The sequence below is a fragment of the Aspergillus caelatus genome (assembly GCF_009193585.1).
Source record: "Aspergillus caelatus strain CBS 763.97 unplaced genomic scaffold BDV27scaffold_178, whole genome shotgun sequence".
NCBI lineage: Eukaryota > Fungi > Ascomycota > Eurotiomycetes > Eurotiales > Aspergillaceae > Aspergillus > Aspergillus caelatus.
Window position 1 is genome coordinate 1 of NW_022475441.1, and position 27,353 is coordinate 27,353.

Consider the following 27,353-nt stretch of genomic DNA (forward strand, 5'->3'; position numbering starts at 1 on the left):
AAAAAAAAAAAAAAAAAAAAAAGGAAAAATGAAAAGTAGTGATAAGATCCAAGAGGAAATTATAGTCAGCGAGCGACGAGGGGTTAGACATGCAATATGGAGCAATAAGCTGGCTTCTGAGGTCGTAACAGAATTGCAAACAGTATGCTCAAAGAAGGAGACAAAACGAAGGCATCGTGTAAAAGCATGCAAATGCTCAAGGGTATAAGATGAACTCTTTCCTCGTCCACCTCTATCGGCGCAGTTTGAATCATCAAAGGGGTACAAAACCGCAAACATTCCCGACCTCTTTATGCAACTTAAAAAGTCAAACAATTATTATTACAAAGATGCAATGAAAAGAAGAGCAAAAGGAAACAGACAAACGAAAAAGAAGAATAGGAAGTGAGCACTCGGCCTTACTTAGTTCTCTAATGAAGGTTAGCAGTCCATACGCTGATTTTGGTAGAGTATTTAACTCACCAGGCTGGTCGCTGCCGCCGCTGTTGCAAGGTCTGGTTTTCCACTGATGCTCCTACCAGCAACGCGAGGCAATGCTGACCCAGGAGTCGTTGTAGAAGTAGTGGTACTTCGTTTGGGGGTGGACGGTTGTACACCACTCACAGTTGAGTGGCGCTTTCCGGCTATCGGCTTGACGGGAGAGCTACCTGAGACATCTCGGCTACGAAGAAAGGTGCCATGCTTGAGAGTCGTGCCAGGTGGTTCTGGAAGAGGGCGACCTGACGACGGGGTTGATAGAGTATTCCCTCGCTTGGCTGGGGAATTCAGGCTCGCTGTATATGTCCTGGGCCGCGAGGGCATTTTGAGCCCTGTTAGGAATTCATGTCTGAGAGCATCATGCGGGCTAAGACGGCGAGACGGGTCCCAACGAAGGCAGCGGGAGATGAAGTCGAGGAAAGCCTCGTCGTCGCATTTCAGGACCTGCCTGAGCTCCTTCGAACTTGGACGCCGACGTCGACCTTTTGAGGAGACCGTTAATCTCGGTTTGCCCAAGGAATCAAAGAAGAGCTTCTTCCGTGTACTCTTCTCAATCAAGTGTTTCTCTGGAGGGCCGAAAACCTCCATGATACAGGCAAGTTGCTCTTGTTCATTCTCTCCCGGGAAGATGGGATATCCCGTGTACAACTCAGCTAGAATACATCCCAGACTCCACATGTCAATGGGCATGCCGTATGACATGCCAAGAATGACTTCTGGTGAGCGATAAAAGCGACTCTGGATATAGGTGTACACCTTCTCGTTCTCAAAACAGCTAGAGCCAAAGTCGATCACTCTGATCTCGGAACTCATTGGGTGTACAAGGAGAATGTTCTCCGGTTTGAGATCGCAGTGGATGACTTTCTTCGTGTGGAGAAGGACCAATGTACTCAAAATCTGTTTCGTAAAACGGCGAATGAGCTTGACAGAGAAGCCTTTGAAGTCGTGTGCTTTTATGAACTCATATAAATTCATCCCGAGCAGCTCCGTAGATATGCAGAGGTGACCCCTGAAGTAGAAGCTTTGTGTGAAATTGACCACGCTGTGCCGACGATGAGGATCCCACTCCTTGAGCTTTTGAAGCAGATTAACCTCAATTAAGGCTTGCTGGTGGAATCTCTTCTTGTTGCGGATGATTTTTACAGCGACTAACCCGCCCGTTTTGTGATCAACACATCTCAAAACTTGACCAAAGCTTCCCTTACCCAAAACGTCGATGACTTCGTATCGGTAGGCTAAGTGATCCCCAATGACAATATTGTAATCACCCCGATCATCATCGTAGCCAAAATTCGCGGCCTGTGCATTCAAATCACCGACATGTTTCTTTGCATGTTGAGTCCCGCAGAAAAAGATATCTTTAAAGTCAATAATTTCACCACGCTCAAAGATATTGAGATTCGCCATTTTGAGAGCCTGAGCTGGGCTGACACGCTCCTTTGGCCCAGCTTTGCGGCGCAGTTCATCTAACTCCTTCGCCGCGCTTTCGAAATCCTTTCGCCTGCCATTAAGTTTCCGCATCTCATCGTCAGCAACCTGAATATCGGGGTCGATGTTTGGATCGGAAGTTGCGGAGTTAGCGGCAGCGTTCGACTTCGCAGAGTTGAGGATCCTGTGTACAGGGGAGAGGATTGATGATGCAGAACGGTGGGATGAGACATCACTATGACGCGACTCGTTAGAGATGCTGTGCTCTAAAGCAAGACTCTGTTCGCTGCTGAAACTGGGTTTCCGTATTGGTGAATCTGCTGCGTTGGACACAGAGACTTGTCGCTTTGACTTAAAATAGCTTGGTTTCAGCGTGGGACTTGTGTTCTTCGCCGTTGATAGATTATTCCAGGTTGCAGACGCCGGAAGCCTAGGTGGCGGCATGGGTTCGAGCTTAGTGGGGTCTGTGTTTGCGTCCGTTACCTGTTGAGGCCGGGAATTGCTCCTGTGGCGGGTTATTGTAATCTTATTTCTGAGAGAGGACCCAGAAGTGCTGTTGTTGTCGGGATCAGACGGGGTAGAAATTTGGCTGATCGTCTCTGCATTGGAAGAGAAAGCAGATGATTGGGTTTGAGGGCGTGGACCCGTCAACTTGTGAGACTGTGACACTCTGGAAGAGTAATCCGCACTAGCCTTTTGGCGGAGATTATTGACATCACTATTGCTCTTCGGAAGCGAGTACGAAACATAAGGCGAATTTGTCCTTTGCCCACCTGGAGTGTTTTCGAAAGATGCTAATGCGCTGGAGCTGCTGGCTGTCCTCAATGTAGCACCCGAGGACGTACTCACAACAAAATGTGCAGTGCTGCTCCTCGCTTGTGTGCGTGGTACAGCGTCGTCTTCGACAGTGAAGAAGTTAGCTTTCGAGGCAGTAAGAGGGGTACTCGGAGTCTTCGCGACAACCTGACCCGTTGGCGTATGTGATTTCGCATCGTCCTCTCGGTCTTTCATGGCTTGGATCTTGTTAGTCATTGGTGTACCCAAAGGTAACAAATTCAATGGCGGCAATTTCAGTGGCTGAAGGTTCCTTTTGCCTAAGCTAGCGGTTGGCTTGTGCTTGGCTTCTGGAGTCTTCAACGCTCGTTTGGTACGTAGATCCATTGTATCGTCTTCAGTTGCACTAGCTGCAGGGTTTGTGTCCGACTCTGTGTCCGACTTGCCCTTCAAAACAGCAATATCCACCGGAATGTGCGATTTGCGAGGAGCTGTACAATTTGGTTGCTCGGCCTCCCCCTTTGGAGACTCGTAGGCTTTAGGAATAGCAGGAACAGGAGGTACTTCCTCGTCTGCTGCCACAGCGTGCTCTACACGAGGTTTAGGTGTAGGGAGCCTGGAAGACGATGCAGCCTGAGCAAGCCGGGTTTGTAATGATCCTCCGGAGTTTCTTGCCGAGTTATGGCTCGTGGCCGACGACAAAGATAATCCAGAGCTATATAATTTACGGGATGGATCAGGGGTAGTTCTGTTGGAGGAAGGAGTCACACTCTTCCGAGGAATATAACACGGCGACGGGGCGCATGAGCGAGGACGGACAGGTAATGAATCGGTCTGAGTCGGAGGTGTATAAGGCAAAGGAGGCGCCTGAGGTGCCGTGGACATACGCTTCAGCCGTCGTGCATCCGTCGGACTTATGGTACGAGCCCCTAGGCCTGTCGCGTGCGGAGGCATTACAGAAACCCTCTTTGATGTAGAAGATGGGGTCGTAAGCGGTGCTTGTGCATTCTTGACTGGCGTTCGGACGGCATTGGTTGACGAAGATCTGGAATGATCCGCAGATCCAGAGGTCGTCAGAAAGGCTTCGCGAGGTTCCCTCGACGGAGGCTGTAGGGATTTAGCTTTGATATTTCGCGCACTGGTTGGCAGTCTCGTTGCATCATTTGGCATGGATTCCAGATTTTGCGTGCGTGGATGGAGAAAGTTGTGGCTTGCGTCGGCACTAGCTTTCCTACTCGACAAACTTTGTCGCCTCGCAGAGGGAATCGAACCTTGTCCTATGGATTTACGCGAAGTTCGTGGAGCAGCGTTGTTTGCATTTGACGGTTGGGCGAGACTTGGACGACGACTCCGAGCAGCTGTAGCCAATGTCGGCGGTCGGGAGGGCACCGAGTCGCTCGGAGGGTTGTTAATGGTCACACTTTTCCTCCTAATAGAGTTGCTCCTCAACCGTCTAGACATCCCGTTCTCGTCACTCTTATTCGGGGCGTAATTAATTGGAGGAAGGCCTGAAGCAGTGCCCCCGTTTCGGGGCAAGGGAAACTGATTGAGACTTGATTCCGTCATTATGCTGTTGTGGAAGTCGTCGAAATTGACGGGCGTGAGGAATTCTGCGTTTTCGGGTGGAGTCTGGTTAAGGTCTGTTTTCAAGAGATTGCCCATGCTGGTGGATCGCAGGCTAGCAGGGAGATTGTTACTCTCTGTCGAATCATTCATGGAATCGATTGACGAGTTAACGGAGTGGAAGAACGACCCGGGTTGATTGCTATAACGATATGGATCAGAATCATCCAACATACCAATAATCCAGAGCATTGGGCCTGGCGGGGATGCGTTTGGGGAAGTAGCAAGGGCACGAAAGCGAATGGGGAAAATGAAGAGAGAAAGCTCCGTCTACCTTCTTCGGGCAGGCTCCTGCGGTCGCGGGCCTTGCGGTACCTTCTGATCACGAATAGAGAACCTCCTCCTGCTTGTCACATTTGGGTTTGATACCCTTGCTTCGGTTGACGAATAGGATGCTTCTGAGAGAAATGGTGTTGAGGCGTGTTTTTGCAACCGTCTGCGTGGGGGGCCTTCTGCTGCAGTACAACGAAAAGACGTTAGTGGCCAGCTGCAATGAGAATATTTCCATCGCGCCGGGTGATCTTACCTCCTGAGCCTGAGTCTTCATTTCGAGATGGACTCGACGACCTCGATTGAACCTTACGCGACTGCCCCTTCCCTAAATATGGCTGGGCCGGCAGCTTTTCCGGCATCCTCAGACTCTCCCGACTGTGTCGACCCCGAACGTGATAGGGATGCCCTTAGGGCAAGAAACTGGTGGCTGAATGGCGATAAATTCGATGTGGAATCCCAATCGCTATGGGATTTTGGAGTAAACGACTTCTCTGTCTCTCAAACAAAGGAGTGCCTTGACCAACAATGTCGCGCGACCCATCAACGGTGGTTAGCGGTCCATTGCGGGGGTCAAGAACAGCAGTCTCTGTTCCAGAGTATAGAGGGGGAATCCGAAGTGGAAAAAGACCTTCGGGGAAAAAAGTTGATCGCTGCCCAATCTCGTTCCAAGTTCTCCTGAAAGAATAAATATCGGCGCGGCAGCGATGTCGATGAATCTGCCTGGGGCAGCAGTTGTGATGGACTTTTTGGCGGTAGGGAAAGAAAGTTACGGGTTCGTATATAAGCAACCGGTAGAACAAAGCAACGAGATGGAAGGAGCCAAGAAACAATTTCTTTAATCAACAAATCTAAATAATTATTCCTCAGCTTGAAACCTGCCAGGACCTGCCAGGTGCAAAAAGAATAAAGACAATTATTAGGAAAATAGCAAAAAAAGAATAGAAAGAAGAGAAGTTGAAATCCTGGTGGAGTCCTGGAAGAAATTACCTGTAAACATAACAAGCCCCAACTAAGGATTAACCTCTAAACAACCATCGCCAAAAACCCCCTACTCCTTTTCGCTGCAAGAGTGACCCAGTTGCATGCCTGCAAACAGCACAAACAATGTTGAGTGTTGGTTCACTAAGGTTATATTAGTATTACCTAAGGTCTACCCAAGGTAAGGCTGCCCGTTACCAACCCACGTAGTTTAATACATACCGGGCAATACCAAGGCAGTATCCCGTTGGTAAAATAACCGTGAGGTTGGTATTGTCATGATCATACCCACCCCCGATAAGCTAATGTTCAACAGAGGCGCTGATACGAACTCGGCTCTCCGCCTTCTAGTAATGTGATGCATGTGCTTCCGCTTGCAAACAGCCGAGCGGCTTTCATCTACTGCTATTGTCCGCTGTCGGAAATGTCTTTGCTTACTATCGATCTCCTCTGGTAGTTGAATCTGTCATGGAAGAAGAATATACTCCGGACGCTATCGTCAACCGCGACGAGCCTGTCCCTGTAATCTCCGTGGGGAAACAAAGGGATGATTCAAGAGATTCTAAACCTTCTACTGGACATCAGCGATCCGCCTCGGGTGCTGGTCGGTCCTTGCAAGACAAACTCTTCGCCAAGTATGCCCTCACTGGATCTTCTTGAGCTTCTGATCTGTACGGGCTTTTTTCGCTGACTCGTAAAAAGACTCTTGCAGCAAGTAATCCCAGCAGAAGATGTCAACGACGACTCTGTGGTCGTGGGCGACAAGCGGCCTGTGGACCCCAAACGGCCGGCCTTCAGTCTGCCCCTGATGGCTAATAACTTCCGCAGATTCAATGCAAGGTATGTATCATGAATCCGGGCGCGTGGTCTGGACACGAGCACAGACTGAAATAATTGGTAGAATTGGGATTGTATTCTCGTTTCAAACGCGCGTGGAGCGTTTGCTCACCTGGAGAAAGTCTTCCCATACTTTCTCTTTTCTCTTCGTCTACTCTTTTGTCTGCCTAGACCCTCATCTCCTCGTAATTATACCCATCGCTTCTATCTTACTGTTTGTGATGGTCCCCGCCTTCCTGGCACGCCATCCTCCACCTCCATCAACATCAACATCCAGTATCACTCCTTATTATTCATATCAAGGTCCAGCACTTGCACCAGCTAAGACCATCAAGCCGGCACCAGAGACATCTAAGGATTTCTTTCGGAATATGCGGGACTTGCAGAACTGCATGGCCGATTTCTCTGACGTACACGACGCAACGGTTTCTGTATTCGCACCTCTAACAAACTTCTCCAACGAAAAGGTGTCGTCAGTCGTCTTTCTGGTCTGTACAATCATTACAGCTCTGCTGTTCCTGACTGCGCACCTCCTTCCGTGGAGGTATATACTCCTTGTGGGTGGCAATGCTGCCATTCTGTCCAGCCACCCCAGCCTTCAGGAGCTATTCCAAAATATTGCAGGCGACCTTGCGAATGAACCGGCTGGGAAATCTCCCACAAAGCCTAACAATGGCAAGAAGGATACAATGGACTTCCTAGGGGTATCCCTGCCATCTTCTCCCTCCGCAACCATGTCTTCATTAAGGTCATTAGCGGATATCTCCCTCGACACGTATCCCGAAGAACGTGAGGTGGAGATCTTCGAAATCCAATATCGCTCTCTGGCCCCTTATTCCGACTCACAGTGGGACCACTTCATTTTCAGCCCCATGCCATATGACCCACTGTCCCCATTGCGTATTGCTGGAGACCGCCCCAAAGGCTGTCGGTTCTTCGAGGATGTTCAGCCGCCTTCTGGCTGGGCTTGGAAAAGCAAGAAGTGGGAACTTGACCTAGATTGCCGTGAGTGGGTCGTTGAACGAATGATTACAGGTGTCGGCTTTGAAGTTTCAGAAAGTGTCTCCGAGGAAAGCGCGGCTAATGACGAAATTGGGGGCTGGGTTTGGGACCTCCCATCTGCTGCTTCATACCGGGATAGTAGCGGGGTAAATGCTGCCTTAGGTTATGAGGAGTTTGACTCCGACTTGAAATCATCCGCAAAGGGAGAAATCAAGAAGGTAAAACGGAAAGGAAAGGGACGGGTGTCTCAGGATTATGAGGAGAAGGGAGGTACTGGACCATCAGTAATGGGGGAATGGAGAAGACGACGATGGGTACGAATCGTACACAGGACGAGTATGCCAACAGAAAGTGATAAGGCAAATACGGCCAGTGAAGACAGGGATTGATGCTGAAATTATGCATAATCTTTAGCTGTTGAACGTGAGTTGATTGCTGTAAATAATGCTTTTCCTCCTTTATGAATAATACCGATATGCGCAGAGTCCATCCGGAACGCGAGATATATAACAATAGTATCGATAACCACCTTACCAAATAACTCAGTAGTATGGCTTACGAGAGGGTATATTAAAGGTACACCCCGTTTGAGAGCTAAACTATGCTGCCCAACCAACTAACAACAGTATGTATATAATACGTAGATATTCACTTACCCGTTATCCACAACTATATACAGTATGAGGCCAACACTATCAATCCTAGAAACCCTATAGATCAGGCTCCCAAATCCTTGAGATCTCCATGTATATAGTGGGTTCAGGTGTGTGAGATATCACTAGCCAAAGCTCTTTGTAAATACACCACTAGTAGTAGTAGTAGTAGTAGTAGTAGTAGTAGTAGTAGTTGCTCGTACACCGTCACGGGATGTTTGGCGAACGAGATCTGGACCATGTTATTGTACATACCTTGACCACCTTATCGGAAATTCTAAGCTTTGGTTCGAGAAAGGAAGCACTGGTCGATGGCTCGATTTCACTCATGGTGCTCGAATATATTGACCAACGCGGTAGATTCCGTGGAGATGATTGGAATAACATAACCAGCCTATTAGAAAAAAAAGTGTGGCTGATTCCAAATCAGTTCCTATTATACCATGCTGGAAGTGAAGCCTCTGATATAACGTTCAGCCTTCTCATGGGCATAACAACTATCCACAAGGCTTTCTGAACCCAGAACTCAAATCGAACTATGGAAGAGACACCCACTGAGGATCGTTCTATTCCAAAGATTTCGAAGCTATCGATAGATATCGCTTGAAAATCATCAAGATGACTGCCGACTGACCACCAGGAGAATTAGTTTCACCCATACAAGGATTTGGGATGTGGATCAAAAGCGACAAGATATCATAGGGTCTAGCAAACAAGATGCTCAAAGATGTGCCTTCAACTCCGACCTATGACTTTGGTCTGAGTGGCCAATTTGGAAGAATTATCAACGTTCGTGATATGCTCAAATGTCTCAATACGGTGCTGTATAGTCAATACTTCTGAGAGATCTCAATTGAATGTGCCGTAAAGATTCTCCAGCCATCTGTGACAATATGGATAGCATTCTTCGCGGAAAAGCGGGCCGAGAGGAATGTAGGTTGGGCAGACCGGAATGATACAATTCTTTCCTTCACTGCCATATCAACCCTTCTGCATAAGTTTCGTCAGAAGGAGCACAGTCTAGCGTCACTGAAGTCGAGTACAAGAGCTGACTCTCTTTCATTCTACTCTTCCTCTCGTTTCTTTAAGTCAGATAGCGTTCACAATGGAGAAGCAGTCGAATGAAAGCTCAATCACATCGAGTCCCACACACTCCCAGACTCAGGTGTCCAGGCTGCACTCGTTGCTCCAATACTGTGTCATTGCCCCATGCCTTGTATTAGCCGGGATCTGCTTTTCTTCTTTCGGCTTCGCCGATGCCAGACAAACTGGGTACACCCACGGAAGCTCCTACGCCGCGACACGCAAAGTTCCCTTCGAAGTACACATCGAGAGCCGATGCCCCGACGCCCGGGACTGTTTACAGAAGCTCGTAGCCCCTGCATATTGGCAAGTGGAGGATAAGGTGGATTTTAGAATTAGCTACGTCGGAGAGTGAGTCAAAGCCCCAAACGACAATCATCAACAGGCCCTTTTACCCCCGGCCAGAGTACACTTCCGTAATCCTAACCCCCCAATCATTAGAGTCTGGGAAAAACCAAGAAGAGAGGTAACCTGCCAACACGGCATGAACGAATGTAAAGGCAACAAGTTGCTCGTTTGTTCTGAGAAACACGCAGACTCTATCGGCGATGCCCTGGATTTCAATACCTGCGTGCTATCGGACTATGAGCGGGTTCCGGACGAGGGATTGATCAAGGAGTGTGCGCAGGAGCATAACATTGATTATCAGCAAATCAGTGATTGTGCGAACCGTGAAGAAGGCCTGGAGCTTTTGATTAGCAGCGTTGAGCGTAGCGTTGCTGTGAATGCAAATGCAAGTTGCACTGTTCGTGTGGACGATAACGTGTGGTGCAGCCGGGACAACTATGAATGGAAGTGCCCGCCTGGTCGTGGTGTTGTTGAGAATCTGGTCGAGGAGATTAGGAAGTTGTCTGAGGATGGGGAGGACAGCACTAGATACCTGTAGCTAGCTAGTACTGAAGTGATGAACTGCTAGGAGAAGAGAAACGGTTGCCAGATACTAATGGGTAAGGATTGGTCTTGTAACCTGAAAATGGACCTGTTTCAGTTAGCTTTTGCTGCTTTTGCTGCTTTTGGTATAGTCACCCAATTTCTGATACTGTAATTACCGCTCTTGTCCTCCCGAGTATATATAATAATTCTCCCCTCGTTATTCTAAGCACTTTCCCCCTAATTTCTTCTTCCTTCCTAACTCTACCTTCTATATTCTATACTCACTCGGTCGGGGCTAATCGTTTTATCTGTCTATCTAGCCTTCACTCAGCCTCTCTCAAAACTTTTTTTCTTTCACTCGAAAAGCGCGGCTGCGTCCTTATCTTGTCTGTACTTCCAGGTTTCTTTAGCCGGCTTGACATAGCCGGCTATAGAGCTGATAACATTTCCCCCTGTTTTATTATATAGTAGATTTATCTATACCCGGCATATACCGGCAGTTAGATGATGTGTGTCATCATCTGGTGAGGATCATCGTCCGTTTTTAGTAGAACTATAGGTATAATGGCGAGCTGAAATACTGTAGTGGGCTGTGGAGCTTGGTAAAACTCTCGGTCCTTTTGCGCACCAAGTCCAAGTACGTATCCAGTTAGAGGGTAGCCGAGACCGTGCACGGATACTTGGAGTATATTATTGCGGATGGTGATGGAGTGGGGATATCTTTCTCTTTTGGTACAACACATCTAATATAAACTTGATTCAGCAGACCGATTTTGTGAATATACAGTTTGTTTATTTACCTAAATATTCTACGTGGTATGGGAAATTCGATTTTATTAACTATTGCTTCAAGAAAACGCCCCCTAACCACCGTCTCCTACGTAGATAATAGCTTTGTATAGTATATGCATGAGTCAGGGTAAGTACTTACTCGGAAACCGATAGCAAAAAAAATAAAACGAGACAACGCGGAAAGGCAGAGCATCTTCCATTGATGCAATCCTTAGCCGGATCCATTCGACCATCGAGTATGACAATTTGATGAGGGAGTTTCGCAGAGATCTCTGGACAACTTTCCTGTCCAGGGCACGTACGATCCAGGGACCTGCAATGGTTGAGAAATGTGACGTCCAAACGATTGGAGTCGTTAGCTCTAAATAAACGAGAAGTGGGTCTCGGAGAGCTGCTATGCAGATCTCACTTGCTGACTATCAGCCCACCAGAGGCGCCCTGTCCTTCGGGGGCCCCTTCATGAACTACTAATCCTTTAGCAGATCGTGCTCGGCATTCCTACTTACGGTGCAGTAGCATAGAAAGTTCAAAGGACCTATAAGATTACCTCTTAAACTAGACCAATTTCATTCCTACTTACGTTACAGACTTGCACTATCATCGGAAGAACCCACAGGGTTGCCTCTTGAACTATGGGGCCCGGCCGGGTTTCATTCGGAGCGGGTTAAGAATATAGATCGGGGTATACTTCTCCGCTATGTTCAAGCTGAGGATCTGTGCTGGTGGAATACCACTCGCGAAGTTAGGACGACCAGCTCGGCTGGTACTGGTGACGTTGATACTGGTCCATGCTGCAACCGGATAGATTAGTGTGAGCAAGATCGGCATGTGTATTTCTTCGATGAGAAGTCAGGGCGCGGGTCGTGCTGCCCGGCTGCGTCGGTAGGGTTTGATGGGGATATGTGCTTGGATCCGCCGAAGCCGAGTCCTTGTCCTGGGAAATGTGGCGGAGGAGGAGGAGGCAATGGAGGCAATGGGGGAAACAACCTCAACGGCAATGGCAAGTGCCCTCCTGGCTGCGTGTCTCAATGCCAGGGCAACAATAACAACTGTGGGCAAGGACCCAACACTGGCAACGGCAACAACGCGGCCAAACCCACTGTGAATACCAACTGTGCTGAAAGTATTTGCCCCGACCCCAACGGAGACACCCTCGGCCTCGAATATGGCTGATGTTACCGGCTCAAGAACCCCGAAGGCAAAGCCCTCGCCCGACGACATACCGGCAATGACTATGTCTGGGGTGGCTACTATGGTGACGTCTACCAATTCCGCATCTGCAAGGCAACCGCTGACTGTTCCAAGGGCAGCGAGCTGGCCGCAAGCGACACCTTCGTGATCAACGACCAGCTCGGTACGACGGGTGACTCCACCGGTAAGCTGTTCTGGATGGTATCCGGGGCACTGTGGCGCTTTGCGACGTCGGACAATGCAGCCAGTGCGGTACGCTTTTCGGCGCGGCCGTGGTGTGGTGATACCTGTGGCATTTGTCTACGGGGCGACGTGAAGGTTCTGGTCCCGATATGTCCCGCTGCGAACCCGGGTATTGGGTTCAAAGCCAACCCCCGGTACTGTCAGCCATTGATTGTGGAAAAGGTGCCATGTATCAATGAAGATGGTACGTTGGAGAAGCCGAAGCCGAACAAGCCGGCAGCTGGCCATGAGGAGCTGTAGAATTTCCTCCCGAGGATGGAGAACAGGCTTATGAGAAGACTTGGCAAGAGGGGGAGGGAACAGTAGAAAGAGAAGGATGGAGGGCCCCCTTTCCTCAGTTAGTGGTAGATATCGAATGCTACTATTGAGACCCCTTAAAATGCATTTGGACAAGCTTGTGAAGTGATGATTGAGACTGGACTTGCCCTGGAGCAGGTTTCCCCTTACTGAAAAGATACATCGTCGGTTCTATTTTCCCAGCCCATATGTGTCAGAATCATATTATAGCCTATAGGTGGAAAGGCAGGTGTTTTTAGCCTCAAAAGCAGTTATTTTCGGCGTCAATTTCACAGGTCCCCAGATTCTATATGTAAATCTGTGAGTTAGGGTAACTTCAGAGGTGTGGCCCGCATACATGGAGTTAGCGTCCCGCAGGCATACCCAACAAAACAAATTATATCCGTAGTTAGAAATGGTCCACCGGCCCAGAGAAGCTCATTGATGTTTGGCGGACTATATTTCTTATATGGTAGACATGTTAGGCCCAGATAGGTCTAGGGTAGAATGCCTTGCGACGCACCGTCAACCCGCACATCTCAACATCTTGCCGTAGCACAGGTGCCCCCTCCGCGCTAGACCGTGGGGCAGATTATACAGTCGGCTTGCTCTAGAGCAGGGAGATCAAATAGGCAGCGAACGCTGTAAGCGTTGATTTCATTACATGGCTTTTCGTTACACACAAGTGGCCACAGACCCTACTGCGTTGTGGCATGGGGTTTATAGGCATAGATAGAGGAATCATAAAACCAACTGGCAAAACCGCCCTAGAAAAGAGATTAACTCTAGATTATCTGGCATCCCCAGTCTGCCCCTCGCGTCTTACGCTACAGCGTCCTCAGGAAGTGTTGATATAGACTTGAGTTTGGTCCGGAGTAGTAAATGTTCTGACAAGGCTAGCTCGGGAGATATTCCTTATGATCTATATGGACACAGTCAGAAGTCCAAATGGGTGGAAACCGTGTCGGGTCGGGTTCAGCAATTATTGATTGCAAAGTAGCAGGCTGTTATTATGATGATACCTGATAGACGCGTAACCCTGTGGAAGCAGTGCTAACTAGTACCTCTAGCGACTAGGATAGTAGTGTTCCTTCCGAGTGTATCAGACTGAGCCCTATCAGGAACAAAAAAGGGGCCGGGCGATCAGCCAAGGGGAGCGGAGTAGATCCTTGTTAGCCAACCTTAGTGTGTGCGACATAATATGTCCCCTGTCACTTAAGCCTCCTTATAATTGCTCTCTTTCTGGTCACGTCTCTCTTGCGTTCTACCCATGCCACAGCTTCTTTGACGGAATGTTAGCCCGCCGCAGAACCATCGTTGCGGCTTTTCTCACCACCTTCTGCCTCTTTAGCGCATATTATGTCTGGCATAAGGAGCCTTCGAATCTGGTTGCTTCCTTGCAAGATACGCAATCTCACCTCTGGCAGCATTTACATCCCGCATTAGAGAAATATGCACCCGACTGTCCTGAACCGACCCAGAACGGCAGCCCAGGCCTCCCACGATTCGACGCAATACATGAGACCCCTCGTCGAAGCCTCCTCACTAATGTAGATGAACTCTTACAGCCCATGCAAGCTGCTCACGATGGCTTTGTTCAGGCTACCCGCAACTTGAACGTTGGGAATGCTTTTGTTCCGGGAACAGTAGGCATAGTGTCATCGGCCGGAGGCTCATATTTGCCTACTTTTGTGGTGTCTCTTTCGTTGCTGCGTCGGACTGGATCGATGTTACCAGTAGGACTCTTCATGAAGGATCAAACGGAGTATGAAGTACATATTTGCGAGGTGATTTCTGCCCAAGCTGGGGGCAAAATCCTTGATGCTTTCTGAGATACTGGCAGACCGAGAGCATCCCACCGATAGAGGGGTTCCAGATCAAGTCTTTCGCCGTACTGTTTTCTTCATTTGAGAAGCTTATATGGCTAGATGCGGACTGCGTCCATCTCCATGGCCCAACAGTGCTACTCGAATCTGAACCTTTCACATCTTCCGGCCTGGTCACCTGGCCAGACTTCTGGGCCAATACAGCCGCCCCAGTATATTTCAACATTTCCCGTCAGCCTGAACCATCTTCCACAACACGACAAGCCACCGAAGCCGGGATAATGCTTGTTTCCAAACTAACGCATTTTCCTAGTTTACTCCTCGCCGCGTATTATAATTCCTACGGACCGAACTGCTATTACTCTCTACTCAGTCAGGGCGCACCCGGCGCAGGCGACAAAGAAACCTTACTTCACGCCGCGACTGCCCTCAATCAAAGCTTCTATGCCGTTAGTGAGACTGTTGTGGATATCGGAAATGTTACTCCCTGGGATTCGCAGGTCGCAATTAATGCAGGATACGTCCAAGCGGATCCGATTCAGGACTACAATCTGACGAGCCAAGGGAAATGGCGAGTCCGGGATCCTTCCGTTGCGAAGCCACCTGGTGTCTTCTTTATTCATGCCGGTGCTCCGAAATTTGACCCGGGAAAGGAATTACTGTGGGAGAAGCTGCGTGGGTTTGATGGAAATCCTACGAGATTGTGGACTTATCCACCCGAGGCTATGAGGCGGCTGGGGTATGATGCTGAGCAGAGATTCTGGGAGGAGACTATGTCTGTAACATGCACTATGGAGTCGGCTTTTGAGACCTGGAAGTCTAAAAGTGAACTTTGTGATGGTGTCCGGATGCACTGGAAAGCTGTTTTCGAAAATCCGGATATCGTAATGCCGACATTTACTGATGACTGAACATTCAGATAGTGATATAAACTTATCTCAAACTTCTCGTCCAAAATAATATCCGTGACACTTACTCTGTATACATGGTGTGATTGTTTGCAATATACAATCTAATCTAGTAGCTCATCTTGAGGGTCACACCAAGATATTCACCAACAACACCAGGGAAAGGAAAAAAAAGAGGAAGCGAATATTCCACTGTGCGTTTGACCAAATACCTTATACCACCAATATCTTGATATGATTGACAGATATCGGTCCGAACTTCGGTGACCAAGACATCAAAGCTCCCTATGGTTCCAACCCGTCTGGAATTTTGTCTGCTTAGACCGAGGTAGAGCCTAGTCGCATTCTAATCTAGAGTGTACGGCTTGTATCATGGTATTCAGGGTATAAAACAAAGAGATGTCGAAAATAAGGTGGAATTCTTCTATGACAATCACAAGCAGATAAATGGGTGTTTCGATAATGGAGCCGGGTATGGCCACTGTAACCCTATAGACTTTAGGACCACAACTTTTTCATTAAGAGGCTTCCACCATATAGCAGGCCATTGACTATTTACACTGTGGCCAGTCGAGGACAGTTTAAAATCAGTGGAATACTCTTGGGACATCATGAAAACATTAGTCTGGGTCTGCTAGATCCAATTATTACTTGGTTTGTTTTATGCCATGCTTCCGAGATGTTGTGTGCGCCAAGCAACTGCTTCCACAAACCTTAACTTAGTATAAACCTGAATTGTGGGGATCAGCCGGGCCGCTGATAAAAACCCTAACTAAAGATGAGCCACTCAGTCTGGTTGAATATGATGGTGGTAACGTTGAATGAATACTGTTAACAACATCATAGAGAAGTGGCCCATTTGATCAAGGCCGAAGGCCATTCAACTCGATCTACTTCACAACGTCAGGCCTGTTGTTCTTTTGATTGACTCGTGGCTTTTTAATAAAGTGGATCTGTGGTCTGGTTCATGGCTTTGGCCCCGGCGGGGAATTGGCTCTAGTGGGTAATAAAGTGGAAGTACCTGGGGAATAAGATGCCTATAAGAAACCTATTCGTGCATACATATAGCTTCTATATTACCAAAAAAACTTAAATAGGTCATAGCAAGTTGAATTTGTACAGAATTGCGAATGGTACATACTTCCTGTAGTCACATCCTTCTTTACACCTTGTATTTTCCAGACATTATTTGTTCATCCCCAGGGTTATCTCGTGTTCAAGTACCTGAACCACCAAGGTGTCAATCGTCACCACAGACACATATAACGCAGCTACCTTACGTACGAGTGGAGTCTTTCCAAAGAGCTGTCAACGATGTCTTTGGTCAAAGGTAGTTTAGTGCTTCTGTACTCTGAGGAGATTTCAAGGGTCATGCCGTGGAAAGGTTGTCCGAATGGGTTGGCATATGGGTCAACGGGTGCATTGAGAAGCTGATCTGCTTGTGGGAGCAGGTAAAAAACGCTGCTCCAGATCAAAACACTGCGCCTAGCTGGGCAGTTCTTGGTGGATTAAGACGTCTCCGAGAGAGAGTCGCAGTTTGTGTCTGTTTCGATGAGTCTGGATTTGTTTACATGCAACTACCATCATCCTCTTGAGACTGCGAGAGAACAGACTAAGGAGAGAATGGGAAGCCAATAGTCGCACTAAGAGTAAAGAGTAAGTACTCTGGAAAGGCGGGATGCAAAATTCAAGCTTAATTTCTATTCCAACAATCCTTAAAAGCTTCCGTTAGCCATTTTCGGGATATGTTAGACTATGGAGTCCGTCTGCCATAGAGAAAAATACCAATGGCCCTAGGAGAATTATAAAGATAAAGACAATAGGAACAGGTTACGGGATGTAATCCTGGGAAAAACCGATATTTCGAAGACCATTCAAAAATCAGGCCATACATGTTTGTCTAAGTTTGTGAAATGCCAAGCAGGAAGCGGCCCTGGTACGTATGTCTGTGCTTTGTTGACTTCATGAAAGTCACGCCAGATGTCCTCGAGCGTCAATTTCTTTGTCGACATAAATCGTAGAAACGGAAGTAGATTTGGGTTGCACTTATCTTCAGCCGTCCATCGTAACCGTCTTCATCGGCAACCGACCGAGACCAATCCGGGTCAATTGCCCAGGCAAAGCTGTGTTGTCTCCATTGACTATACGATACGCGAGCCTCATCCGCCACCGGGAAAAAGACATTCGAGAGAATTCCAGGCCAGAGCCCGTCTCTGCTACGGCGATTTCGGAAATCCCTTTATCATAAGGTCAACATCATATCAAAAAGATGGTAGTTTTGCACCCGACTTACTCCCTGAGAAAAGCTAGTTCTCGCTCTTCTGAGTCTCCAGCTTCAAATTCGACAAATTCGGCCACTTTGGAATCTTCAATCTCGTCCCAGCCGACAACCGCAAACATCTGTGTTGTCAGAATATCCCTAAATTGATGCTGGAATTCTTCCCAGCCTTTCTGTCCCTTACGATGATACCATACATAACCCCAGCTTTTGTCTTCTCCCTGATCGATAACATTCTGGATCCATTCTTGCGGCAAATGCCTCGGCCTCCCGTGTCTGCGCTTCTCCTCCCTCGCCTTGTAATGCGCTTTCTGAATAAGGTAAGATACGTCTTCCAAATTTTGAAGAGCCTTGGACTCTGTCGGTGAAAGAACTGCAGCAAGAGCCTACTCTCTTTTAGCTTGAAGATCGGGCCGTCCCAGCATCCATTGCCACCGATTTCTCTCATACTTGGTTTGGTCCATGAGGTCAAGAATGTTAAAATCATCTTTGATTAGCAGGCATTCTGGACAGGTTAGAGAATGCGGGTCTGTGACAGCTTTGCGGAATAAATCTTCGACTGATTGACCGAGATATTTTTGGGAGTTGGCCTGCATCACCGCGAGGGGCGGCCATTCCAGCATTTGGTGTTTTTCCTCAAGCGAAATGTCCGCGGGAGACTGGATTGCTTTGTCCCAGAGGGTCTCCAATCGGACATATTCCTCGAGTGTGTTCGCCATCTTGTGGAGATAATATGTAACAGCACGATGAAGCTTTTGGGGGTGCGCGAACCGAGATCCAATCGAGGTTGGATGTTGTGGGATGAAGGGACTTTATATAGTTGTGGATGCTGGGTTACATAGGTTTTTGCAAACCCTGTAGTTGCCGCTAAGAATTTTCAATACCGTCCCGTATCTAGAGTTTAGACAATCCTTTTTTGTGTCCATGATCTCGCCCTCTGGCATTGAGGCTTCCTCGAAATTGTGCTACGCAGAGAAACACCGTAGTAATTGGTGTCTTAAGAAAGCATTGTTTTCAGGCTCTGGATATTACAAAATTCGACTTTGCTTGATATAAAATACTACCTTCTTCTATATATACTTCATTCGAAGATATATATAATACTACTTAAAGGTTTAATATTCATGACCTTTCCTAGATTTTTATCAAGCCCTTCTTCTATCGTTTATATAAATATAGTATGAGTAACTATTAAATACTTTTATCCCTCTAAATTATAATAGAATAGTTATACCTAAGCTAGGATCCCAAGATATGTTATAGCTCTTATAAGATATAGATCTTATAAATAAAGAATCAAGTTTGGTATACCGTCATGGAACCATGTTGGGTGTCTTCGGTAAAGAAAAGACCTGAGCGCAAGAACAAACCCACCCCTCGTCTTACCTTAATGATTTGCCTGCACGTTACAATGCATGGACCACCATTAGATTCACTCAACAGACAGCTTGTGCCAGTAAACAAATAATGTGGTTTCATTCCTAGTTGCCGAATGTCTGTAATAAAGCAGAATGTCTCAACAAAAAAAAATAAATAAACCGACTCCTTTACAATTACCCCCTTTACATTCTGAAACAGGCAGTGTTTGTGGGGTCCTCTATCATTTTAAGCAAAATAGATTGTCTGAGATTGACAGAGAGGCTCAGGGTGTAAAGAAGAAGGCAAAATATCTGACACACTATGGTGATGTTAATTGGCATAACCCGGAGGGTTCAACATAGTCCTTGTTCAACACAGACACCAGCTTTCCATTGTAGACCCCATATTGTCGATATGTCTTGCAAGCCATGCGAATCCTTGGGTCTATTGAAGTGGGCCTATATAAGAATGTATAACTCGCGGCTCGGAGACGCCAAGTATCAAAGTACACTTCCCAAAAGGTATTCAATACCGCTCATGCCTGTACCGTTACAACTGAAGCTGCCAGCTCAGTGAGATGATTGTAAATCCACTATATGAAAATTGCAACATTAAAAGTGTGATATCTGCGCTCCTAGAGAGCCTAAAAAGAAAGAGGGTCATTAAAATAAAGTAAGGCAGCGGGTCAGGTCGGGAGAGGAGATATCTTGAAAAATTCGCAAGTATAGGTAGTCCGGCATCCGGAACACCGAAAGAGCAAGCTTGGCCTTTATGCAAGAAGAGCATCATGAAAACAACCTTGAACTCCCGTGTCTGCCCTGTTTTCCGAAGTCAGGCATTAGTATGTTGAAACATATGCATTCAACTCAACGACAACCCACAGTAGAAGACAGGATTTTATTACATGCTAGGAGTTATACGAATGATATGGGAAATTGGCCTTACATCTATGACCACCAGGGCCCCGAGATGCTCTATAATGCAAAAGGCAGAAGGCGTTCTTACAAGGTAGCACTCTGCACTCCAGTGACGAACAGAGCCTCTCCCTCCGTCAGAACCACATCATCCCCATCCACAATCTGCCCTCTACACACCCACTTGCGCCCCTCACGTACCTCAACCCAGGTGCGAACAACCACAGTGCTCGGTGTCAACACCGGTGCCCGGTAGGTAACATGTAAACTTGCAGTCATCCCTGACAACCCGCGTTTAGGATGCGAGGCCAAGTGTAGTGAGACCGTGAGACCCAAAGTCTCGTCCAAAATAGCTCCGGCCATCCCACCATGGAGTATCCCAGAGTGTCCGTCCAGCCCGGGAGACCCTAAGTCAAGGAACGTAATACAATCTGGGTATTCTGGGGCGCGGTACGGTGTCGTCCGCGGGCCTGCGCTGAGAGATATTGTCCCCCTTGGACTTTCTGGTAGCGGACAGAAATCTTTTCGTTGCAATGTCAGGAAGTGTGGGATTGTGGTTGGGCTGTTGGTGGTTTGGGCAAAGAACCAGTCCTCAGTGTTGTCTGATTTTCGAACACGACCATATGTTGGAATTGCCTTGTAGGCTGGGTTGGTCAGGAACTTGTTGATCCATGGAATGGCAGCAAAATGGTCTAGGGCTTGAATAGATGTGGGGTGTGTCTCAAGGAACTGCTGGAGATTGTCCAATCTCCCACCCTTCGCGCCAGAAGCCCTCATCTTGTTTGGCAAATTTCCCTGCGGAATAGCCACTCTCGTTTTTTGGGCAATGCGGGAAGTAGGTGGTGGGTTAGTCTTAAGAGTTCTACATGCTGGTTCAATAAATTCGGCATACCTCGGTTTCCAAACAAGGAACCTCGGTATTTGTGGACCCAAGAAAATCTTCTATCCTGAATCGTGTCGGTGGTCCATGAGTACTCCGTATAGTCCCAGAATTTCTTTAAGTTGAGAGACCGGCAGTTATAATTATTGCATAACTTTGTGCGATTGCTTACCAATCATTACTAATTGTCAAATTTAGTGACCAGTTGCCCATCCTCGGCTTTAGTATTTCTTTTCCGGCCTTTAAAAGGGTTCCATTTGGCTTGGTTTTCCGAAGCCCTAAAGTGGCTCTAGCACTAGCTTAAGGTATAGAGTGAGTTGGCCTTCGACAGTCCAATTCCTGTGTTGAGGTTGCTGCGATTTCAACCTCATTGGAATGAATCCTGAAATAGACATGGTGTCACCCCCAGGCCTCCAAGGGCTCAATGTGCCCGCACCCAACATTGGCTATTTCACGCCCCAGCATCGCCAGTCCCCTGGGTCCCCTGTTACCCTCGATGCCTCGACACCTACACTCTTCACTCCACTCAAAATCCGTGATGTCACGCTCCGCAACCGCATAGTCGTGGCTCCTATGTGTCAATTCTCAACTGCGCCCGAGGGCCCCTCTATTGGCGCATTGACAGACTACCATATCGCAACTCTCGGGCACTTTGCGCTAAAGGGTGCCGCCCTAGTCTTTGTCGAAGCGACAGGTGTCCAGCCAAATGGCCGAATTTCACCGTATTGCCCAGGCCTCTGGGATGATGCGCAAATCCCGGGTCTTAAGCGGGTTTTTGATTTTGTGAAATCTCAGGGCGCTCTGGCTGGTATTCAGCTGGCGCATGCGGGGCGTAAATCCAGTACAGCGGCTCCATGGGTGGCAGGGAGCACAGAGCACAGGAAGGCAAGCTTGCGCGTGGGGAAGGATCAGTATGGCTGGCCGGACGATGTTGTTGGGCCGTCTGGGGGAATTGAGCAGACATGGGATGGCCTTGGTCTACAGGAGGAAGGCGGCTACTGGCCGCCCCGAGCTCTTACTCATGACGAGATCAAGCAGCTGGTAGGCGACTGGGCTAAGGCAGCGAAGAGGGCTGTGCAGGCGGGTGCAGATGTTATTGAGATTCACGCGGCGCATGGATATCTTATCAACGAGTTCTTGAGTCCGGTGTCAAACCATAGGACAGATTCTTATGGGGGTAGCTTTGAGAACCGGGCGCGCTTGCTTCTGGAGATCATAGATTCGATTAGGAAGGAAATTCCTGCGGAGATGCCATTATTTCTCCGGGTTAGCTCAACTGAATGGCTGGAGGACACGGAGGTTGGTAAGAAGTACGGCACCTGGACCGTGGAGGATACGATCAGGTTGGCAAAACTTCTCCCAGAGGCTGGCGTTGACCTGCTTGACGTGAGCAGTGGCGGCAATCACCCGACGCAGACAGTCAGCTCGTTCCGAACCAAGGACTACCAGACAAAGATCGCCGCTCGAATTCGCAAGGAGTTGAAACAGTCTGGCGTGCAACTCCTGATTGGTGCCGTTGGCATGATCACGGAGGCAGAGCAGGCACGAGACCTTGTTGAGGCAGACAAACTGCTATCTCAAGAAGCGAAGGACGCTGAAGATGTGACGGATGCAAAAGATGGGAAAGAGCCCTCGGCAGATCTTCTGTTCATCGGCAGGCAGTTTTTAAGAGAGCCAGAGTGGGTTCTGCGAGTAGCGTGGAAGCTGGGCGTGGATGTCGCATGGCCGAGCCAATATCTGAGGGTTCGGTTCCCTCGTCTTTGAGGCAGCACTGGTCGGATTTCCAGAACGGAATTAACTATAACATGAAAGGTTAGCTATGGACACGCTATGTATAGCTAGTGATAGATCTCAAGGGATTATCAACTAGGCTGTTTGTGCACCAGTGATTTCCAATAATTTGCACTTGCTCACCGGTCCACACCGATCGATACGAATATATTTCGCGTAGACCAAGGAGACCCGGGAAGTATAAGACATAGGCTCTTGCACTCTTACGCGGGTTCTCACCTTGGTTAGATAGTAAAGTAATGAAGACCCCACAAGTAGAAGAACCAACAATTTCCAACTACATAACAACTGTGGGACTTGTTTCAAATAAGGCCTTACCTATCATTTGCGAAGCGGCGGCGCTTGACAAGCCACTGCCCCGTCCTTGCTTTGACTCTGAACTACAAGAAGTCTGCAGTCTTCGAATCGAACTATTACTTCGCTAAGGTTGTGCACTACAGAGTATGGTCTATTTGCAGTTGCCTGTGCATTCGAGAAGAGAAAACAAAAAGAAAAATGAAAGAAATTAGAAAACACCTGTTTGCTTTAGCGCTACTGGTATGGGTAAGGGAGCAACGCCGATTTTAGCAAGAAAAGACTTTTAGGCAGCACTGCCTCGCAATCGTGCAAACCTTCACCCAGCCAGGCCAACATGTAGGCTTGTATCCATTGGTTGGCACCAACTAATAAAAAGAGAGTTTACTATTAGAAAGCTTGTTATGCTTGTTCCAATCAGAGTAAACCTTCGCTACTTGAGGCTCTTATTTCTGTACAGCAATAGGTGCAGCCTTGGGATCTGTACGAAGAGAACACTGTGGCCTTCTATTATTATTGTCTATCTACGTGTTTGAAGCGGCTCTGCAGTTCTACAGGCATCTAAATTACTGACTGATTCCGTATCTGTTAAATTCCCCCATGTCCCAAGCTCTTGTGGTAGTATATCAAGAGACGGGTCTTCTCCATAATAACACCTTCAAAATTATCCCGGCATCCAAATCATTCTTCTGGACTCTTTATCATATAGCCCATAATGGTTTCCGATCCAGTGTACACACAGCGAAGCACTGAGACACTCCTTGACATAGCTGCCGACGTCATTCAGATGCTTGTCCAGGCCGAGCAGACACTTGGAGTCGCTGAATCCCTAACCGCAGGTGGTGTGATGGCAGCACTCACCTCTGTTCCAGGCTCAAGTGCAGTATTCCGGGGTGGAGTCGTGTCATATGCAACATCTCTCAAGCACCAACTCCTGGGCGTGGATCAAGACCTGATCGCTACGATGGGCGTAATCGACCCCAACGTCGCAACACAAATGGCCGAAGGCGCTCGCAAAGCCACAACTTGTGACAGCAGCCTAACAGCGTGGGGAATCGGGACAACAGGAGTTGCTGGTCCTGCATCCCAAGATGGAAAGCCTGTCGGCACCGTTTACATCGGCATTGCCTCGCCCACTGGCAGCCGAGCTTGGGGTCCCTTCAATTTCCCCGGGACTCGTGAGCGTATCCGCGAAGCAACTGTTCTAGAAGCCTTGTCTCGACTGCGTGAGGAGCTTCTTGCTTACCAGAGTAGTGTGAGGAAATAGAGGAGGATTCATGCGTGATCTACCGTTGCTTTCATGTCCCAACATGGGTACATCAATTCATAGTCGACAGCGACTCCTAGTATGCTGTTACATTTCCTGAATATTTACTAGGGAGGAATATGGAGAGAGGCAGTATATATACTACTAGTGGAGGTCGATACTAGGCTTCAGTCAGTGCTAGACTACCGTTGATACTTTGGCCTTTATGAATATACCATTATGTTAACACCGGTCTGTCGGTTCTTAATCCTTCGCTTCTCAAGTATGCCTACTGCAGAAGGGGCTTCACCTCTCACATCTGAACACAAAAACGGCACAAATATTCGTACCCTTGTGTTCTTTCTAGAGCCCTAGGGCTAAGCTCATTCAGAAAAGCCCTGGGACAGCTATTATTCGGTAACTCACTCGTAATGAGATGCCTGCAAAGACCAAACATGGACTCGGATTGACTTGTTCTCCAATTACCCCTTCCAGTTAAACGCTTCAGGATCGCGTTATGCGACGGTGGGTACTCCTGAGATCAATAGCAACTAACTGTCGTGACAACTGCTGAACTTGCTATGTGGACCCTTCTGCCTCCCACGCTCTATTTTATTCTGGTCTTCTATACATATTGTGGTCTATGAAAATGTAAAATATGAGCTATAGGATAGATACTTGTAATAGGGGAGGCGATAGTGTACACTGCTACAATAAAGCCATCCTGTAGACACCGAAGATTATTCAATACAGGTCAACAAGTTGCAGGGTATAAAAAGTGTCTATAAATAGGACATACATTAGTCTTGTATAATACATACAATTGATAGATTGGTTAGCTACTTAGACATCCTAGCTATCCTAGAATCCTGGCTTTAATAGCTGCGAGAGGGTCAAGTCTACCAACTCTGAGGAAATGATAATTTTATTCAGTTTACATTATTTCCGCGAGGAGGAATCCTTAGCCAGTTCCAATATATGTACTCCTCTTAACCTACTGTTATTAACCTAACCGGCTATGGTATGGCTAGGTTAAGTTAGGCCACTCTAACCACAGTTAGCATCGCATTTGCGCACCAAATTCCGTAATTAATGGGATCGGTCCAAGAACGACTTATAGCCACTAAAGTAATAAGGCTAATCATCGTAATCCGCTGTAATTACACCATTTCTCTACATTGGCAAAAAATAAGTTGGATGAACACAGTGTAGTGGATACGGTTGTAGGTTGAAGGAGGAGATGGGGACTGGATCCTTACAGCCCTTGTTACAGTATGTCAAAACCTAAGAGGAGAGTTGGAAACATTATCAATGAAGCGAATACTCTAACAGGAAGTTTACTTGGTCTGAATGAGCTAGGAAGCCATACACCCTCCTTGAAGCAACGGTCTATCCCCTGTACGCACTCAATAAGATCAGAACTCTCAGTCCATACAAAGAGGAAAGCCATGCATAAAAAATAGTGCGCAAGAACGGCAGCCCGGAGCCCAAGAGCCTACCCACTAGACTGAAATATTCGTTTCTAAAAGAGAGATTTCATTATGTCATAGGGAGGGACAGGCTGTGTGGGTTGAGAGTATGAGTATGACCCACGGGGTTCAGATACATATTTCAGGGCACTTTGACTCCTGGTTGGTATGTGTCTTCCCTGCACTGTCCGATTCCCACATCTTCCGAACTCTTTTCTAAACCATTCTGATTACATATCCTCACCATGGCTGCTGCCATAGAATACAAAGTTACCGAATTGACCACCGCCGATTTTGATCAATGGTCTATTTTATTCAAGAGGTATCTTGACTTTTACAGAACCTCGCTTGACCAGGAGCAGTACAGAAAGACTTTCGAACGCCTCATTCAGAAGCATGACGAACTTCAGGGCTTGGTTGTGAGGGAAGTGGGCGACGAGACCACCGTTGTTGAGTTTGTTCACTTCTTTCCTAAGCAAACAACTTGGAGTGAGAAGATCATGTTCCTCGATGGTCAGTATATACCTTCCAGATATTCCCTACCTCTTTCATTTTGTTAGTGCCTGAAATCATGGGAATCAGCCTATTGCTATTCAACTCGGGAAAATATTAGATGATATAGCTAACAGGACGTTAAGATTTATTTGTCGACGCTTCTGTTCGCAACAGAGGTCTAGGACGCTGTTTAATCCAGTCAGTTGCTGAAATCGCGAGATCTAGTGGCTGCCTTCGTGTACGGTAGACAACACAGCATGATAATCTACCAGCCCAAGCACTCTACAACAAACTGGCCACAAGTCTATTCAGGGAATATCGTTTGGTCCTGGATTGAGAATATCCTGGGGAGTTCATATCAGGCTTAGTAGGAGATACGAGCTTGTAGTGAACATGTGGTGGGCTGTTTTAAGATAAGACTGGTCTAACCTAGGCATCTTTCTCTAAATCTCTCAGATAAATAAAAGACTTTTTTAGAGGATTTAGCATGAAACGGAGTAGGGTTATGACTTAGGTGAATCATTCACAATCACTTTCTGGCACCTCCCATATGCGATTGATACTGAGCGGTTAACTCCTACAAAGTTCTCTTATGACTACTATCGGCTTGAATATTCTCCTCATCTAGGCAATTTAAGAGAGCAGGTTTCATATTCCTATTCCATTCATGCTTCAAGATCAAGAACTAAGCTGTGCCCCTACTTCTTCTCTTAATAACCATGTGTTGCCGAAATGTACTCTCATAGACAAACCCCAGTCGTAGTGCCGGCCGACATAACGGAGCATTGCATTACTATATTCTTTTATCTAGAAACATCGAATGATTGCGGCGGTTGTGGGCTTGGTACCGAAGTGACCTCGTCTATTAACAACCTGATAGGACGCTTTTGCCAAGGTCAGCAAGTTCGGAACTTTCCAATATAAATGAATAACTTTATCAATAAGGAAACATTAGGTAGAAGCTAACTGAAATGGGAGGTTTTCTAAAACTGTGGAAGGGGTCCTCCCAGATTTTCGATGCGCTACTCTGGCATCGTCTCGTAGATATCGGCCTAGATGTGCCCTATGGGAAGAGGATGGAGCCCCCGTGGCAACTGTGGAGATTCCTGCATAGAACCAAGCGGCTGCCTGTAATTTTCCCTGTATTTCTATCGAACCAAAGTCTAGTCATATCTACTCTACCTAGATAGTGAAGCCGAAGTCTAATTTAGTCTTGATATAGCTCTTCAAAGACACAACGTCGGATATGCAGTGGTCCACTACGTGCAACAGCCTGTGCTTAGTGCAGGCTAGCTTAGACAAGAGAGCATAGGACGCGAGTCTACCGTAACTTGAATTTTCAATTCTCCACATTATCCCCTAAGGGCTAACGCCGTTCGGGATACTCCCC

The 27,353-nt window shown here is 47.4% G+C and overlaps 10 protein-coding genes across 10 annotated transcripts; 7 read left to right on the plus strand and 3 right to left on the minus strand.

Moving 5' to 3' along the window:
• Positions 1 to 453: 453 nt before the first annotated feature.
• Positions 454 to 4,341, minus strand: BDV27DRAFT_147912 (putative protein kinase; the record flags this gene model as incomplete). Its single annotated transcript, XM_032070831.1, has 4 exons — positions 454 to 2,720; positions 2,751 to 3,295; positions 3,450 to 3,786; positions 3,951 to 4,341. The coding sequence occupies 4 exons, from the start codon at positions 4,339 to 4,341 to the stop codon at positions 454 to 456; spliced, it is 3,540 nt and encodes a 1,179-aa protein (XP_031924382.1).
• Positions 4,342 to 4,632: 291 nt separating this feature from the next.
• On the plus strand, positions 4,633 to 5,282 carry BDV27DRAFT_133222 (uncharacterized protein). The gene is made up of 2 exons (XM_032068037.1): positions 4,633 to 4,757; positions 4,829 to 5,282. The coding sequence occupies exons 1-2, from the start codon at positions 4,695 to 4,697 to the stop codon at positions 5,252 to 5,254; spliced, it is 489 nt and encodes a 162-aa protein (XP_031924383.1). The 5' UTR covers positions 4,633 to 4,694; the 3' UTR covers positions 5,255 to 5,282.
• Positions 5,283 to 5,912: 630 nt separating this feature from the next.
• On the plus strand, positions 5,913 to 7,882 carry BDV27DRAFT_133223 (PEX28-32 family peroxisomal membrane protein). Its single transcript, XM_032068038.1, has 3 exons — positions 5,913 to 6,188; positions 6,256 to 6,393; positions 6,455 to 7,882. The coding sequence occupies exons 1-3, from the start codon at positions 6,022 to 6,024 to the stop codon at positions 7,779 to 7,781; spliced, it is 1,632 nt and encodes a 543-aa protein (XP_031924384.1). The 5' UTR covers positions 5,913 to 6,021; the 3' UTR covers positions 7,782 to 7,882.
• Positions 7,883 to 9,150: 1,268 nt separating this feature from the next.
• On the plus strand, positions 9,151 to 10,014 carry BDV27DRAFT_160818 (GILT family protein; the record flags this gene model as incomplete). Its single annotated transcript, XM_032073105.1, has 2 exons — positions 9,151 to 9,479; positions 9,570 to 10,014. The coding sequence occupies 2 exons, from the start codon at positions 9,151 to 9,153 to the stop codon at positions 10,012 to 10,014; spliced, it is 774 nt and encodes a 257-aa protein (XP_031924385.1).
• Positions 10,015 to 11,693: 1,679 nt separating this feature from the next.
• On the plus strand, positions 11,694 to 12,467 carry BDV27DRAFT_160819 (uncharacterized protein; the record flags this gene model as incomplete). Its single annotated transcript, XM_032073106.1, has 2 exons — positions 11,694 to 11,894; positions 11,982 to 12,467. The coding sequence occupies 2 exons, from the start codon at positions 11,694 to 11,696 to the stop codon at positions 12,465 to 12,467; spliced, it is 687 nt and encodes a 228-aa protein (XP_031924386.1).
• Positions 12,468 to 13,795: 1,328 nt separating this feature from the next.
• BDV27DRAFT_167003 (mannosyltransferase putative-domain-containing protein) lies at positions 13,796 to 15,240 on the plus strand (the record flags this gene model as incomplete). Its single annotated transcript, XM_032074347.1, has 2 exons — positions 13,796 to 14,290; positions 14,347 to 15,240. 2 exons carry the CDS (start codon positions 13,796 to 13,798, stop codon positions 15,238 to 15,240), a joined length of 1,389 nt encoding a protein of 462 aa, XP_031924387.1.
• A 1,990-nt stretch (positions 15,241 to 17,230) lies between these two features.
• On the minus strand, positions 17,231 to 18,234 carry BDV27DRAFT_167004 (uncharacterized protein; the record flags this gene model as incomplete). Its single annotated transcript, XM_032074348.1, has 3 exons — positions 17,231 to 17,474; positions 17,531 to 17,806; positions 17,906 to 18,234. 3 exons carry the CDS (start codon positions 18,232 to 18,234, stop codon positions 17,231 to 17,233), a joined length of 849 nt encoding a protein of 282 aa, XP_031924388.1.
• A 1,641-nt stretch (positions 18,235 to 19,875) lies between these two features.
• BDV27DRAFT_167007 (PaaI family thioesterase) lies at positions 19,876 to 20,847 on the minus strand (the record flags this gene model as incomplete). Its single annotated transcript, XM_032074349.1, has 2 exons — positions 19,876 to 20,583; positions 20,824 to 20,847. 2 exons carry the CDS (start codon positions 20,845 to 20,847, stop codon positions 19,876 to 19,878), a joined length of 732 nt encoding a protein of 243 aa, XP_031924389.1.
• Positions 20,848 to 21,061: 214 nt separating this feature from the next.
• Positions 21,062 to 22,553, plus strand: BDV27DRAFT_167009 (NADH:flavin oxidoreductase/NADH oxidase; the record flags this gene model as incomplete). The annotated part of the gene is made up of 1 exon (XM_032074350.1): positions 21,062 to 22,553. The coding sequence occupies one exon, from the start codon at positions 21,062 to 21,064 to the stop codon at positions 22,430 to 22,432; it is 1,371 nt and encodes a 456-aa protein (XP_031924390.1). The 3' UTR covers positions 22,433 to 22,553.
• A 915-nt stretch (positions 22,554 to 23,468) lies between these two features.
• Positions 23,469 to 24,090, plus strand: BDV27DRAFT_167011 (CinA family protein; the record flags this gene model as incomplete). The annotated part of the gene is made up of 1 exon (XM_032074351.1): positions 23,469 to 24,090. The coding sequence occupies one exon, from the start codon at positions 23,469 to 23,471 to the stop codon at positions 24,018 to 24,020; it is 552 nt and encodes a 183-aa protein (XP_031924391.1). The 3' UTR covers positions 24,021 to 24,090.
• Between the last annotated feature and the right edge of the window lie 3,263 nt (positions 24,091 to 27,353).